At 37.4% G+C, this 17,591-nt stretch overlaps 2 protein-coding genes and 1 long non-coding RNA gene across 38 annotated transcripts in view; 1 reads left to right on the forward strand and 2 right to left on the reverse strand.

Annotated features, from left to right (window-relative positions):
* Positions 1-17,591, reverse strand: part of LOC108274794 (uncharacterized) — a 588,939-nt gene that overhangs the window by 337,345 nt on the left and 234,003 nt on the right. The gene's annotated exons all lie outside the window — the stretch shown is intronic.
* Positions 1-17,591, reverse strand: part of LOC108261135 (uncharacterized) — a 278,821-nt gene that overhangs the window by 66,050 nt on the left and 195,180 nt on the right. The gene's annotated exons all lie outside the window — the stretch shown is intronic.
* LOC108261312 (uncharacterized) lies at positions 2,175-17,033 on the forward strand. Of its 3 annotated transcripts, XM_053685877.1 has the most exons (5): positions 13,760-14,750; positions 14,919-15,272; positions 15,881-16,033; positions 16,269-16,303; positions 16,417-17,033. In XM_053685877.1, exons 1-5 carry the CDS (start codon positions 14,708-14,710, stop codon positions 16,471-16,473), a joined length of 642 nt encoding a protein of 213 aa, XP_053541852.1. In that variant the 5' UTR covers positions 13,760-14,707; the 3' UTR covers positions 16,474-17,033. The 3 variants fall into 3 exon arrangements, 2 of the variants coding, with proteins under 2 accessions (XP_053541851.1, XP_053541852.1); XM_053685876.1 differs by adding an exon at positions 2,175-2,523 and having other exon boundaries at positions 14,481-14,750; positions 15,881-17,033; XR_008397868.1 differs by having other exon boundaries at positions 13,757-14,750; positions 15,881-16,303.

Below are 17,591 nucleotides of genomic sequence, written 5' to 3' on the forward strand. Positions count from 1 at the left end.
TGGTGTTACTGTGCGTGTTCCAAGTTATGGGGTAACTCCTCAGTCTCCTGGCATGACACCAGACTGGATTAAGACCGTGTTGAGCGGATTGTATACAGTTCCATATTTATTTCCATATATAGATTGTGGCTGGTCAAAAGCATGCGTGCTGGAGCTCCAAATCATTCTTTTCATTTTAATTTGAATTCCGTGTGTTTCCCTGTTTGGAAACTGAATGAAATTGTTTTGAGCTCCATGATGACGGTTATCTAAAACACAGAGCGCGCGAGAGAGGGAGAGAGCGCGTGCGAGAGATTTCTTTTTCTTCCCCTTTTTCCAATCTTTTAGTTATCTCACAGTCTACATTAAAGTCAAGGTGACTCTCTCTCTCTCTCTCTCTATATTATATATATATATATATATATATATATATATATATATATATATATATATATATATATATATATATATATATATATATGAGCGTAAACATATTCCTGTAAAAATTTAAATCAATCAGTATTTTTGATGTTATCAGTCCGGAGAGAACTTTAATAATAGTTTGTGTGTTGTGCCACATAGATTCTTCTGCACAGGCATATCGACATCTTTGCCTGACTAATGATAAAATTGATCAGCTGACATGTGAACCTGTTCGTTTTGAGTGATATTAATAAAAAACCCTGAAAAGTAAAACCGACCCGAGGTAACAGTCTCTGGCTGATCACAATGTGGCCCGTATCAGGCTAGGTCACATCCTCCCTGTTGAGATAATGTTGAGCCTAAACATTTGGTTTTAGAGAGCGCTGTACCTTCATGAACTGACTCGCTAACAAGAGCTGGAGTAACCATAACTACTTCATGTATCTGTGATTCCTATACGCGTACGTGTCTATACATTGTTAAGCAGTGTAAGTGTGAATTCTTCTGGCGTGTGGTATTCATGTTGCATAATGATGAATAATTTCTGCATGTTTTCTCTGTGTATATGTCCAGTGATGAGTAATTAGTAAAGACCAGATGACAGTAGTAGTCTGCACATTCTAAACTCTCTGTAAGGTGTTGTACGCCTGTAACAGATGTGATATCTGAGTCCTTAACATTAGAATAAGGTGATGATTACTTAATGTGTGTAGTTAATGTGGAGTACGAGTATCTGGATTAGGCAGCCTTGCATAATGGTTCCTGTTACCGATATGTGCTGATATGAGTTTGGGAGTTAGTTTAATTACAGTCCCTTTACAACAGTGTAGTTTGAAGTGATTTGTTTCTCTTCTGAACCGTAGATTGGTGAATAGAATAGAGTAGTTATGCAAATATATATGTGTGGGTGTGTATATGTATGTGTATGTGTGTGTGTGTATATATATATATATATATACATATGTGCTATACGGTGTGCTATGGATATGTCATACAAAGTATACGAGTTACAATATTTAAATGATACAAAGCAGTGGTCACAAACTCGAGGAAGGGAAGATATACTGCACAACCTGTGAAGTGAATTGATAAGTCGATAAAACTGAGAGCTAAGAACTGGATGCAGGTTTGTGTGATCTGGGAATTGCAGTCCATGGCAGCCAGCCATGTTCGTGGACCGCAGTGCAGGATGGGAAATGTGGTTTGTGACATGAGTAGATGTAACACAACCTTAATATGGTCAAGTACAGTTTAAATGAAATGGACACATTTATAGGACGGATCTTATGCCGTTCACAATTGGGCGTTCAGCCAAGGTATCAGCTTGGTGGTAAATTTAAACAAAGTTCATAGATGATAAATTTGCGTGTGGTACAGTTATAAGTTAATAAGAGACAAAGGGGTACATGCATGTCTACCATTCAGACTAAACACTAGTGTTGTACACATAAAACCAAATTCACTAGGTTGTTTTGAATGAAAATTAGGGGGATAAAAGTGACTAGAGGACTGTAACTACATATCTAGATCCCAACCTCATTTACTCTATTATTGGGATTATCACTCGTTGGCACAGATGGGTATGTTAGGTTATGAAAATAAATTATAAACTAGAAATGCAGGCTCGCAAGGAAGGCCTTAATGTTAAGAGAGAACCATGAGGAGCCGTTTATAAGGGTAGCTGAGTCAAGCGGGCCCCCCCCCCCCACCGAGATAATAGCAAGACCAAGGTCACTCTAGATTGTTTTGTCTCTCCACTTTTTGATTCTCTGGGTTACTCAAAATCCCTTGGATTTGATTCTATGTGTAATTTGAAAACCCCTTGGTTTTGATTCTATGTGTAAGTGAAATAGCCCTTTTCTGGAACATAATAGTAAGGTAGATGAGCTCTTTTTTAACCCTATTGGTAGTGAGATCATAGTCTTCTTGAAACATATGGGTTATTTACTGTGTAAATACAGTATAAATACTGGAGCTTAAGCTCAGGGTGTCCGATCACTTCTGAGAATTCTCATCGGTGTGGATCTCGTGTGGTGGAACGGAACAATAAATCTGGACCCTTGCTTCTTCTCACTCACGGCTGGTGTCTTTTTCTATCTCCAACTGGGCTCAGAGGTAGATGTGAATATTGGCATCTAAGTTGAATTTGAAGTGTTTTTGGGTAATAGGCTAAATTTGAGCCAGCACTACTTAATACTGTAGGTCTGTAGGATATTAAACCCCAAAACAAACAGCTAGTGATCACTGTGATAAAAAACAAAAAACAAAACCCTGTATTGGTCAAATTTATCTCATAACACCTTCCAAATATTTCCAAACACGTTTTACTGACAAACTGAATATACTCTAAAGATACAGTTGGAGAAACTGCTGAAAATTTTCCTGAGAAACGTAATTTTCCTGACTTCCTCTTTCTCTTTTTTCCTTTTATGTATGAGAGAATTATTGGCACCCATATTTTTAAGGAATATGTTGTATAAAACAGTGCACAGCTAGTTAAGTTTTCTGTTCAGACAGTCCTTACAGTATGTTCAATTTATGCTGAAATGCAGTTCATTGGATGTTTACTGGCAATGATTTGTACAGTGAAGTCTTTTTTTATATATATATATATTCAAAATTTACTAATTAAAATACGCCCTTATAACATATACACATGAACTCCACCTATTTAAAATGAGCATTTCCTATTTGAGCACTGTATATTCTGTAGAATATGCCTACATTAAAAAACAGCATGTATCAAGACACACGCGCACACACACACACACACACACACACACACACACACACACACACACACACACACACACACTATTCCTAGTGTCCCTGGCAGTCTAGACTACATTACACTACACCAAAGCTTAGCCAGAGAAGCTGTTTTAAAACAATATTTACACACACTAGATGTGGGACCAATTCCTGTGGCAATATTATTATTGACCGCTGAGTGGCAGTAGACTCAAGGGGATAAATTAAGCACCTGTGTAGTAAGTCAGGTGATTGGGAATAGGGAGAGACACAGTTTTTTGATCGTTTTGTGGATCTTGGTGTAAACATGTTCATGAGGGACTATGTAATTGAATCATTTCTGGAAAAAATAAAGAAAGACCATGTACAAGAACAAAAAGGATTTGGATTTATTGCACGTGTGAATGACTTACTCACTCTAGTTACCAGTCACCTCTGGCTTTGCTGGGAAGTTATTACACTAGACACTAGTCAACACTAGTTTTCCCAAGTTAACAACATTTAAATGTTAATACAGACTAGGCTAACTGTATTATTGTCTTATTAAAAAGAGTCAGACACCAGGCTGTTGAAATACATGAGTGTCAAAATAAGGAATTTCAAGAAGAAAGTTAATTTCAAGAAAAGGTTTTCTTTATTCATCTGCATTTATGTATAGTTAAATGGTTGTTTTATTATTATTCAATTTTTATTTATTTATTTTTTTTACATAAACCAGGCCTTATCCTATTGAAGAAAGAACACTGTTTGTATAAACAGGCAAAATATTTTATAAAACTAAATAGAAAGCAAAGGTTTCAGAAGTTTGACAGTCCCAACCTTAAGCATTCTAATGAAGTGTAGTTGGTTTTGTTTACCATAAAAGGTCAGATTTCACTAAAGATTCTTACTTCCTCTGTTAGTGTGTGTATGAGAGGGCAGAACTAAACACTTTCTCAGTATTTTAATTTACATGTTTATTTGCTAGATTTAGTTGATGTTAGTCGGTATAGAGTATGTGGTTTATTAATCTTGTCAGTACCCAGTAGAAATAGACTGCAGGCTTTTTGAAAAGAAACAACATTGGTTAACTATGAATAAATAAACCCTGGGAGTTGTAATTTTCCACTTCATGTGGGTCTGGGTGACGTTGTGCTGCGGTCAGTACAACAGAGTCTGAACAAGAAGGTGAATTATACGCAGTGTGTGAATTATACACTGACATTCAGGAGGGTCAGCTTTTTCAGTTTGCCCAGATTAGAGTTGGTGTAATGCAGATGTGTGCTTCAGAGACCCACTGTGCTGTATCCTTAAAACAGCACATGAACACAACCCTTTAAATGCTACAGTTCATACAGTGCTGTTCAGCTTTATGTGATGAATAGTGCCTTGAAGGCCTTAAAATGTAATATGTACTTTCTGAACTTTTCCTCAACTTACTTGTCTTTTCTTCCAGTAAAAACCTGCCTTATGTCTGTTTTCTTTCTCTTACTCATGACATCACCAGTGTTAAATGAAATCTGAGTGCACAAAGGCCTCTGTTATTTCTATGTGAGAAGGTCACTGCATTAAATTTGTATTTATGACCATCCTAAACTACACGGATAAAACAGGCACCAGTGAGTCGTGACTAAAGTGTTGCGTCTTACACAGTGGTATGGTATTGGTATCGAACAGTTTAGTAAAGAAGAACAAAAAGATGATGTTTAAAAACGTCACAGTTTTTGTATGATACATATAGTATGGCACAGTTATAGTGAAGTGAATCCTGACCATTTCACCGCTGAGTGGACGAGAGAACGCGTAGCTTACTGTTACTATATTCAATTCAATTCAGTTTTATTTGTATAACGCTTTTAACAGTGGACATTGTCCCAAAGCAGCTTCACAGAAATATATAAATTCAGGATATAGATTTTAAATGTATGAATTTATTTAATGAGCAGACAGAGGAGACGGTGGTGAGGAAAAACAGGATCCAGACTCAGAAGTGAACCCGTCCTCATGACCACGGATAGTAGAATTCTAAATAAATGTCTTCTATAACTGTGCTAACACTACATGTTCAGAGAGTGCAGTTGTGTAAGCAGGAAATGAATGACAGTTTTTACTATAGTGAAGGCTGTAACTTCCATGCACGCGCATAAGCACCAGTTAAAATACACGCTGTGAGTAATGTATTTGGTCTAATTTACATTTTTGTGGTCGTGAATTATTATTTATTTAAATTCAGAGTCGTGTGTTATTTTAATTAACAGTATTTTATCAGCTTTCTTCATTCACACTCAAGCCTTAAAATGACCTGAAGATAATATCTACACATCACCTTAATCATTTCACCATAATCATTTCATTTTGATGAACTGTGCGGGGAATTTATACTCGAGATACAACTTTATTAAAAGGATGACATTTATTTTCCCAGATAAAAATAAATTCTCTCCATTACATTCGGCCGACTGAGTGTAATATTCCCCGCATTTACTCCACTGCGCGCGCTCATGCGTTAATAATAATAATATAACCCATTTTAGGAGCGGACAAATTTAATATTGATTTTTTTTTTCAGTATTAAAATTCAGTAGTAGTCTATGTGGAAGTTTAAAGATGTGGTTTCTACACTGTAAAGAAACAGATCTAGACTAACACATGGTCCAGAGGTGAGGATCCCGCTGTCGGAGAAGCGGCCGGGTTACAGTGCCACTCTCAGTGCTGTGAGGTGATCAGATGTTGAAGTGTTCAGGTGTTGAATCAGGACTCTGGTGAAAACTCTGTGCCAAATTAAATATACGGATCACACTGATGTTCCTCTGTGACCCTTAACAGGAACAGCCACAACACCACAGTGTATATAGAAGATCAGATTAAACCAGTAAGAGACTCCTGTTAGAGCTATTAAACGTGTTGTTTTGTTAAACGTTGAGTATCAACCTTCAAAAAGATACTTTTTCTAAAGTATAAAACACCTAATAGAAGCTGGATAAGAATTTAATAGTAAAACAGTTTTACCTGAATTCACTCGATCAGATCTTGTCCAGAAATGCCTACGTCACTGCAGAACCCGAGGCTATATACTGGTGAAGGCGGAGCGTCGTGTTTACAGTCTTACACCCCTTATAACTACTCCCTCTATAACCTCTATAACTACACCCTCTATAACCTCTATAACTACTCCCTCTATAACCTCTATAACTACTCCCTCTATAACCTCTATAACTACTCCCTCTATAACTACACCCTCTATTCCCTCTATAACTACACCCTCTATAACCTCTATAACTACACCCTCTATAACCTCTATAACTACACCCTCTATAACCTCTATAACTACTCCCTCTATAACCTCTATAACTACTCCCTCTATAACCTCTATAACTACTCCCTCTATAACCTCTATAACTACTCCCTCTATAACCTCTATAACTACTCCCTCTATAACCTCTATAACTACTCCCTCTATAACTACTCCCTCTATAACTACACCCTCTATAACCTCTATAACTACACCCTCTATAACCTCTATAACTACACCCTCTATAACCTCTATAACTACACCCTCTATAACCTCTATAACCACTCCCTCTATATCCTCTATAACTACACCCTCTATATCCTCTATAACTACACCCTCTATAACCTCTATAACTACTCGCTCTATAACCTCTATAATCTCTATAACTACTCCCTCTATAACCTCTATAACCTCTATAACTACACCCTCTATAACCTCTATAACTACTCCCTCTACAACCTCTATAACTACTCCCTCTATAACCTCTATAACTACTCCCTCTATAACCTCTATAACTACTCCCTCTATAACCTCTTTAACCTCTATAACTACACCCTCTATAACCTCTATAACTACTCCCTCTACAACCTCTATAACTACTCCCTCTATAACCTCTATAACTACTCCCTCTATAACCTCTATAACTACTCCCTCTATAACCTCTTTAACCTCTATAACTACTCCCTCTATAACCTCTATAACTACTCCCTCTATAACCTCTATAACTACTCCCTCTATAACTACTCCCTCTATAACTACTCCCTCTATAACTACTCCCTCTATAACTACTCCCTCTATAACTACTCCCTCTATAACTACTCCCTCTATAACTACTCCCTCTATAACCTCTCCCTCTATAACCTCTATAACTACTCCCTCTATAACCTCTATAACTACTCCCTCTATAACCTCTATAACTACTCCCTCTATAACCTCTATAACTACTCCCTCTGTAACCTCTATAACTACTCCCTCTATAACCTCTATAACTACTCCCTCTATAACCTCTATAACTACTCCCTCTATAACTACTCCCTCTGTAACCTCTATAACTACTCCCTCTATAACCTCTATAACTACTTCCTCTATAACCTCTATAACTACTCCCTCTATAACCTCTATAACTACTCCCTCTATAACCTCTATAACCTCTATAACTACTCCCTCTATAACTACTCCCTCTGTAACCTACTATACTCTTCTCTTGCTTTTGTGCATGAGGTAATTATTCCTCATGATGAGTTAAAGAGTATTTAATTAAATTAAATTGATTCCATTGTATTACATTATTCATAAACTAGAAGTCTATAAAAGTCAAATCTAAAACAAGGAAGTCGATTCTTTTAATTTCGTTTCAGTAATTCCAGATTATTTGCATCAGATTGGGTGGAGAAGACACTCATTCTTTCTTGCAGGCAGCATAGACAGTGGCAAATAGAGATATATAAAATGCAAATAATACTATTTACAAAAAAAAAAATACAAATGAAATGACATTTACAATTAATTACAATGAATTAATCAATTAATTAATTCCATCCATCCATCCATCCATCCATCCATTTTCAACCGCTTACTCCTTTTCAGGGTCGCGGGGAACCTGGAGCCTATCCTAGGAAGCATGGGCACAAGGCGGGGTATACCCTGTGCAGGGTGCCAGTTAATTAATTCCAATTAAATTAAATTACAAAGTACAAATTACAAAAAAAAAGAGTAAAAAGCATTGTCACTCTCAACATGTTAAAACTAGGCTAACCCACATTATCCTGTTGAGTCCTTCTGCTAGCTTCATCCTGCCTCAGTGACTTTCACCCAGTCGTATGTCAGTTATAGCATAAAAGAAAGCAAGTTGTTTCAGCATCTTATTATTCTAACAATTTGCACTTTTGCGTAGCACAGACGCAAGCAAAAGCAGTACATCATCTTTGTTATTTTAACACTTTATATTCGTTCCTTTGACATGTACAATAGAGCTTGGCTTAGATCATGTTCATGTGGGGCAGGAAGTGGTTTTTCACTCAGTAAACAGACTTGTTCACTGGTTGCTTCCTTAACAGCAACATTTTCTATTTACATTTCTATGTATTCTTATGACTTATCTGTTTATGAACATCTTCATGGCACTTTCAAAGTCGATTAGCATTGCAGTTAAAGCAATCTGTTGGGCGCTGCATCTTAAAAAATATATTTTAATATTTTGCAATACTGGATTTGAGATTTCCGTGAGCTGTGAGCTATAATCATCAAGATTAAAAAAAAAAGTCTTGAAATATTTCACTTTATGTGTAATGAATCTAGAACATATGAAAGTTCCACTTCTTGAATAAAAATTACAGGGGAAAAAAAAAAAAAAACTTTTCCATGCATTTAAATTTTTTGTGATGCACCTCTATAACAACATTATAATAGACTATTCTGATGGAAACACAGCCCAGACGTTTGGAGTGTAAATTAGAGAGGGAAGGAGATGGGACACCTCTGGTCTTGTTTTTCAGCTTTAAAAAGTAGAAACAGCGGCCATTTAACACTCATTCCACCTGCTCATTCTCAGGACTGAATATGAATGTGTAATACAAATAATATCTTTATGATTTGCATTAACACTGCATGTGTTTTGTATGTTGGAAAATTATATAAAAGCAGAAATGTTTTTAAATAATGTCCTCTCACTGGCTGTGTATAATTTATTTTCATTTGAAGATATTTTGAGACACTATTATTAAAAAGCCAATCAGACAGAGAGACAGAATGTACCATGTGATTTACCAGAACAATGTTCCTGTAAGTCATGTGGTTCAGTACCTGTTTATACTGTTGCTTGTTTAGAGTTACCCAGTGCAGTCATGCAGTATTATATTACTGACTCATACGTGCTGCAATAAAAACGGTCACAAAGGACACATTATGCCTCTATTTTTGTCTTTTTAAGATAGAAATAGTCAAAACTACATTCTTTTTGTATCCGAGTGCAAAAGAAGAAGAGGTACAACTAAAGGTTTTCTCTCAACTCCCTTATTAAACATTAAGCCTTGGTTTAATAAACACTGATGAGTTGATGAAGTAAACAAATACAGAAGCTCTTGTTTTTGCCATAATTCTTTTTGGTAAAGATGAGCGTGTTGTTGTGAATACAGTGAGGGAAAAAAATATTTGATCCCCTGCTGATTTTGTATGTTTGCCCACTGACAAAGAAATGATCAGTCTATAATTTTAATGGTAGATTTATTTGAACAGTGAGAGACAGAATAACAACAAAAAAATCCAGAAAAACGCATGTCAAAAATGTTATAAATTGATTTGCATTTTAATGAGGAAATAAGTATTTGACCCCTCTGCAAAACATGACTTAGTACTTGGTTTAAAAACTCTTGTTGGCAATCACAGAGGTCAGACGTTTCTTGTAGTTGGCCACCAGGTTTGCACACATCTCAGGAGGGATTTTGTCCCACTCCTCTTTGCAGATCTTCTCCAAGTCATTAAGGTTTCGAGGCTGACGTTTGGCAACTCGAACCTTCAGCTCCCTCCACAGATTTTCTATGGGATTAAGGTCTGGAGACTGGCTAGGTCACTCCAGGACCTTAATGTGCTTCTTCTTGAGCCACTCCTTTGTTGCCTTGGCCGTGTGTTTTGGGTCAATGTCATGCTGGAATACCCATCCACGACCCATTTTCAATGCCCTGGCTGAGGGAAGGAGGTTTTCACCCAAGATTTGACGGTACATGGCCCCGTCCATCGTCCCTTTGATGCGGTGAAGTTGTCCTGTCCCCTTAGCAGAAAAACACCCCCAAAGCATAATGTTTCCACCTCCATGTTTGACAGTGGGGATGGTGTTCCAGGGGTCATAGGCAGCATTCCTCCTCTTCCAAACACGGCGAGTTGAGTTGATGCCAAAGAGCTCCATTTTGGTCTCATCTGACCTCAACACTTTCACCCAGTTGTCCTCTGAATCAGTCAGATGTTCATTGGCAAACTTCAGACGGGCATGTATATGTGCTTTCTTGAGCAGGGGGACCTTGCGCGCGCTGCAGGATTTCAGTCCTTCACGGCGTAGTGCGTTACCAATTGTTTTCTTGGTGACTATGGTCCCAGCTGCCTTGAGATCATTGACAAGATCCTCCCGTGTAGTTCTGGGCTGATTCCTCACTGTTCTCATGATCAATGCAACTCCACGAGGTGAGATCTTGCATGGAGCCCCAGGCTGAGGGAGATTGACAGTTCTTTTGTGCTTCTTCCATTTGCGAATAATCGCACCAACTGTTGTCCCCTTCTCACCAAGCTGCTTGGCAATGGTCTTGTAGCCCATTCCAGACTTGTGTAGGTCTACAGTCTTGTCCCTGACATCCTTGGAGAGCTCTTTGGTCTTGGCCATGGTGAAGAGTTTGGAATCTGACTGATTGATTGCTTCTGTGGACAGGTGTCTTTTATACAGGTAACAAGCTGAGATTAGGAGAACTCCCTTTAAGAGTGTGCTCCTAATCTCAGTGCATTACCTGTATAAAAGACAACTTAAATGCAAATCAATTTATAACATTTTTGACATGCGTTTTCTGGATTTTTTTGTTGTTATTCTGTCTCTCACTGTTCAAATAAATCTACCATTAACATTATAGACTGATCATTTCTTTGTCAGTTTGCAAACTTACAAAATGAGCAGGGGATCAAATACTTTTTTCCCTCACTGTATCTCATAGGGATGTCACAATACCAAAAATCTAGGACTCGGTACCAATACCACCAAAGGTACATGATACCAAAGTCGATACCACAGTGTGGTTTAAATAAATAAATTGTACAAATAAAATTAAAAACTCCTGGAGGGCATCCTTCTCTGGCTGATACTGGCAAAAAAAGAGAGACAGGGGGATATTTTAGTTATCAAACACTGTCTGACAATGAATAATAACAAGTGCTAAGGTGCACACCTAAACACACATACATACAATTGTATACAATTAATATAAATGCAATTCCATACCATACCAGACAGGTGTATACAAATTGCCCACAGAACAGCGAGACAGTGATCGGTTTACTCAATACTTTTAACATCACTGTGTTGAAACCATTAAATGGAGGTGAGAGTCTCTTCTAAAATGGCTGCCATCATGCCTTTACATGCTCAAAGAGTTCTTTGTGTAACAGATATTTAAGAAGCCAGTAGCGCCCTCTGCTGGTAATTCCGCTTGTCTGCCTGCCAAATTTCTGTATACACTTCCTGTATTTCCATTTATACCACCATGTGATGGATCTAATGCAAGTATCTCAATCCAAAAGGTGCTAAATGATTTCATACATTCACAAAATGTACTGCAGTATATTTTCACAAATCTTTCAACTGCAATGTTTTTTTTTTTTTTAAGAAGCAGGAAGTAGATAGTTTGAAAGGAAATGACCATACACAGCAAATATAAAGATTAAGAACATTCATTAGCTTGAGACAACACAACACGTGTGAGGTCAAACCCCAGCAGAACCACGCGGTAACTGTTCCACAGGAGACATCTCAATCCTAAACAAACTGTAAACAAAAACAAACTAATATTTCACTGTACTGTATGAGTATGTGACAATAAACACAAACCACTTCTACAAGCTAAAGCTGTAGACCAGAGCACTTCATCCACTGCCAGGTGGACAAAATGATCAAATTAACCCCGTTTGTGGTTAAATTTACTAAACTAATCCTGTCTAAACTTACTGAGCAGCAGCATGTGACACAGAACTGTAATCATTAACCAACATGGAGGTAAAATATGGATCTGAATTCAGGTTTTGAGCTCGACAGCAAAGGGTTAATAACAGTTTAAGAATGCACATGATGTCCATCTTCTCTTTCAGGAGAGAAACACCTGGTCAACATGTTTAACATGAACTCTGTTTCTCATTAAATCTATTTCTCCTTGTGTGTTCATTAATGTAGAAGTGATCCAGGTTGATCTCCCTATACTCGGGTCCTGTGTACACTAAAACACACAGCGGCTCATCTGCTTGAATAAACGACGCTAAACTCCTAAACTCTACAATTCACAATCAGAAATACTCACCAACACGTCCAGTAAACAACCTTAAATACTTTAAAGACAATATAAGACATACTGTGTGGATAAAATAAGGATATTTTCGTACCTCAGCCCATGACAGAGCGGCGCCAGGCTGTAGGATGATTTCAGTTTTTTAGCATTAAAGCTAACACTAACACTCCTACTCCTCCTCCTCCTCCTCCTCCTCCTCCTTCTTCTTCCTCTTCTTCTTCTTCTTCTTCTTCTTCTTCTTGTTTTAAAGGCGGTTGGAAACCAACTTAAGGTGCATTACCGCCACCAGTTGGACTGGAGTGTGGGCAGCATATTGGCACGGGATAAAAAAACAACAATAATAATAATACTAAATAAATAAATAACTATATACTAGATATTCATACTTAATTAATAAAGTCTGACTTATCCGTGTATTTTGTAGATAATTTATTAGGGGACGGTGTATTTTCCCAGATGTTTTTCCCAGCAAGTTCTTTAGTGTCATGTTTTGTTTTCCAATCTGCATCTCTAGCTCAGTTCTTTCCTCCTCATATCTTTTGCATTCTAACAGAATGTGTTTTCTGTCTCTCGTGTATTGCAGTGTGTGCAGAGTCCAGTGGGGTGTTTTCCTGTTCTGTGTAATGTTAGATTTAAGTCAGCGTGATATTCTAAGACTCGTAATTATCATCTCTTCCTCTCTCCTTTCCTTTATAATGGTGTTAATCTGCTCTACTTCATGGTATTTGTATTTCATCTGTTTCATGCTTTATCGATATTTCTGCCAGTACATCTACAGTTTCATTTCCTTCTACCCCTACATGTTCTGCTAACGCCCCCAACTGTAGAGAACTCTTTTCAGGAGAAAGGTGCAGATGCCGAGTGATGATTGAAACTTTTTTTAATAGAAATGGTGCCTTTTTTTCAGAATAGAAAACAATAAACGTATTTCTTAATTTAAGTCTTTTTCGAGGTTTACTGAAAAAAATTGGAGCATTGAATTTAAATGTGTACATTAAATGTGTACATTGTTCCTGTTAATATAATTACAAAAGTATGGAAACTCAAAGAAAAAAATATGTGAATGTAATAAGTTTGATTTATGTACAACTTTGATCAATACTAAACCATTTATTATTTACATATTAATAATCATTTGATTTGGTTTCCATTTGGTCTTTTAATCAGTATATTATAAGAAATATAAACAAGCCCTTCAGTAGTTGGAACACCTTAAAAGAAAGGTACAAGGTTTCCAAATGTTGAATAAATGGTGAAGCAATAAATTGATTTTTTAAGTTAATCTGTGAAAGTTGTACGCATGCAAAATGGTATGAGGTAATATCCCATTTTTCTTTGCCCAGGAGTGTACGGCTGTAGACAGTTTATTATGATTTGCAGCAGAATATCTGATACGAACATGGGACTGCAGAGTGACTGCACTTATTTTTAATCCGGGTGAACACTGTGTGATTTTTAATAGTCCTTTGTGACTGCTGCTTGTCAGACTGTACGAACACGATCCCCGCTGCACTGTGAGCCATGTCACACTGTAGGATCTCAGTTCTCATTAATGTCAGACTGTACAAGACGTGAAAAACCGACGCACACAATAAGAATCGTACGGAGTAGGAGACGTCACACTACAGGACTGTGCCTCAAATCTTCTCACACTGCCAGAATTTAATCAGAGGTAAAATCTGATCACAACGGTCATTAATCTGCTGTTGGGGAACACGTCAAACTACAGATCAAAGACTACAGATTTTGGCCCAGGATTATAGGAATCTTTTAGGATTCTCAAAATTAGTTTCAGACATTTATTAATTTATTCATCAGACGACTAAATCGTGGTCAAAATCGTACAGTGTGAACCGGCTTAAGTATTTATACTCAGCCGTTGTTTATAAATCCAAACATTTCTGCATATTGCAGCTAAATATCAGTTAAAACAATATGATTTAATATTTATTCTGCTAGCATGGATCTGTCCCTCTTCTGACATACGCTCAGGGTCTTATTGTGGTAAAATGTTTTTCCTTCAGCCTGCTAGGATGTTCATGTTAGCATTGTTGGTGGATCGTGTAAAGAAAATAAACTGATAAAATGATGAATGTGCTCGGATCTGTACGCACCGTCTAAGAAGAACACCGGTGATGTGAGCAGATTATTGGACTGACAAAATACAGAACTGGATGTAGGACCGTGTGGCTAAAACCAGATGTGAAACAGCAGCACTTGTCCTCAGAACGCTGGAGGGAGTGTGTGAGAAATGGCCAAACTCCTGTCTACATTTCTTCTACAGATGCTGTTTGGTGAGTTCATACACACATTAGCAGATGATCAGATAGTAAACTATAAAAGACTGTTATTAGCCGCTGTAGCTGTGAAAGTGTGAGTAATGTTCAGGACTCTGAATGTATTAATGCACTATAGCTGGTTTGGACAGTCATGATGAATCTGCTCTCTTGTTGTTCCTTCAGGTTTCTTTACACCGTGTCTCCTTGAGATCGCTTCAACTGATCATTTATCTGTCCCTCCTGGAGAGAACATCACCCTGCTCTGTAACATCACTAATTATTCTGAGATATCGTGGTATCGACTGAGATCTGAGGAGGTGAAGCTGCTGATATCTGCTGAAAAATTTAAGCTGAAGAAAACCTTTTCCCTCAGTTATAATGTGAACGAGAGTCACTTTGATATGACAGAAAGCAGCAGTTCAGTCAGTTTAGTGATTATTGGAGTTAGAGAGACAGATCTGGGATTTTATTTCTGTGGAGGTCGAAACAATGCAACACACATTCAGTTTGGGAAACTCATCAGACTGGACTTTACAGGTGGGTGCCAATACTTTATTCAGTCTGATTATTGCTATTTAATTTCGTTTTAGTTCGTGTGTTTATTTTCATAATATTATTGATATCTTGTGTATTATTTCAAGGATTATTTTTATGAACAAACAGTAAAATCTCGCGCACCTGACACTCCAGACTTTTTAAAGTTCTGCTAATCTGGACATTATTTCCTCTCTGGCTTCGTTTTCTTCAAGGGTTCTTTATTTTGTTCAGCCACACTTTAAAGAGCAGTGTTGAGAATGTTGTTGAACTGTGAGGAGATCAGTTCAGTGTGGAGGAGAAAAGTGTTTCAAATAGTGACTCATGTCCCACATTCATGACTGAGAGAAACCTTAATAAAAGAAAAATATAAGGAGATATCAGTACAGATGTGGTGAGCTGAAACTATTGTGATGATTAATAAAGCAGAAAAGAAAACACTTTTCTCCCGGTTATTGTTGTTGTTGTTTATTGTTACACAGTGTATAAGTGACGGCCTGATCGTTGTGTGTTTAACTCTAAATTAAAGTTATAAAAGATATCAGAATGTCATCTGATACACTTTCCTCTCAGATACTTTACTGATATCTCTGTGTTCCTCTGTGTTTCAGCTGATCAGCATCATGAGACTGATCGTTCAGACACACAGCAGTCTGTAGGTCCTGCACTCTGTGGAATTATTATTATAATCCTATCATGTGTGTGTGCGGTCTTTGTTTCAATAAGCATCATCTGCTCCTCTCTGTACTGTTCCACGCTACAAGGTGAGAACTTACAGCCTGAAGACCAACATTTACACCGTTCACCCTGTCACACACACTTCCCTTTATTTATGACACTTCCTGTTGTTCCAGGCTGTGCAGCAGCCCTTATACACTAGTGCAGAATGAATGTGTAATGAAAACGTTAGTGACTGTAAAAAGCTGTGTAGTGAAATCTGTGTGTTTGACATTTTTGAGATTGTCGTCTTTGTCTATGTTAAATTCTCTTATTTTTCAGATAAGTGTTCTTCCACTGGGGACTCAAACGAGAAGGTACCAGAAAAACGATGAAATGATGAAATGTAGTTGATGGAAGTCAGCGCTGAGATCATGTCACTATTAAAGCAGACTAATAACGTCACATTATCAGATGTTTCTCTCTGCAGGAAGTGGACCTGCACCTGTCTGATTTGACCTCTGTGACCTACACAAGTGTCTCCTGACGGCTCAGAAAACATCAGCATCATGAGGATCAGAATCAGCAGAGAACCTGCTACGATCCCATCGACCTCGCACACATCAAGTACTCACTAATAATCCGTGTGGTCTGAAGATTAATGACTTCCTGTTCCGCCCCCAAAAGCATGTTATCTGGGTGATTCCCCAACTGTGCCGTCATTCAGCTCTCGTAACTATTAAACTTCAATTTTTAAATAATTGTTCAACAATGAATCGAGGAAAACGTTCATTTAACTATTCAAAAAAGCCTTAACTTCAAACAACAGCAATAACAAAATATTTACAAGGATTCTTTGGTACATTTTGCTCTTAAAAGAGTTCCAAGGTTAAAAGTAGTGATGTTAAAGCTTCATGAAGAGTTGAAGCATTAAAGCCAGATGTGTTGAAGATGTTTGTTTCTTTGGGCTATAAGTGCACACTAGAGCTCTAGTGGTTAAAAGACTTTAGTCCTGTGTAACATGTAACACTGCACTGTGTGTACAGGCCAATACGAAGTACATGACTGATATAATCAATATCAAATAAATGAATTCCTGAAGGTGAATTACTGTGTTTATTTTACTCCAGACAAAAGCCCAAAGCTTTATATAAACACATGTGAAATGTGGACAGAGACGTGGTGCAGTTTCCTGCTTTTATTTCTGTCTTTTTTTAAAAAATAAACATTATAATGCTAATAGTTCCACATTATTTGCACTGTTTTTATAGAACTTTAATCTGTTCTTGTCTATAAGATTAAAATGTAGGGAGGAATATTATGTTTCAGCTGCTCAGTATTTCGTTAAACAGGCAGTGAATGGCTCTTTGAGATTGAATATGGCTTGTACAAAGTCAGAGGGTGATGAGGTGTGTGTGTGTGTGTGTGTGTGTGTGTGTGTGTGTGTGTGTGTGTGTGTTTTGGGGAAAGTAACTATGTCTACCCTGTAATTAATCCAGATTAATTGAATAAAATACTGTAGTAACCTCAGGTCTAAAGCCATTACAACTTATTGTTAGCCAGTTATTTACCTTCTTTATTCTACACTTTATTTTGATATATTTTTCTGCCCACTTTAAAATGCTACTCATTGCAGAATGTTGCCGGTAGGTGGCGATATTTACT

The sequence above is a fragment of the Ictalurus punctatus genome, chromosome 14, assembly GCF_001660625.3.
Source record: "Ictalurus punctatus breed USDA103 chromosome 14, Coco_2.0, whole genome shotgun sequence".
NCBI classification, from domain to species: Eukaryota; Metazoa; Chordata; class Actinopteri; order Siluriformes; family Ictaluridae; genus Ictalurus; species Ictalurus punctatus.

Excerpts from the sequence above, each read along its gene's own strand:
- LOC108261312 (XM_053685876.1), top strand. The coding sequence starts at position 14,708 with ATGGCCAAACTCCTGTCTACATTTCTTCTACAGATGCTGTTTG. Across the intron at positions 14,751-14,918 it reads TCTTCTACAGATGCTGTTTG|GTTTCTTTACACCGTGTCTC; the intron begins GTGAGTTCATAC and ends TTGTTCCTTCAG. Across the intron at positions 15,273-15,880 it reads CATCAGACTGGACTTTACAG|CTGATCAGCATCATGAGACT; the intron begins GTGGGTGCCAAT and ends TCTGTGTTTCAG.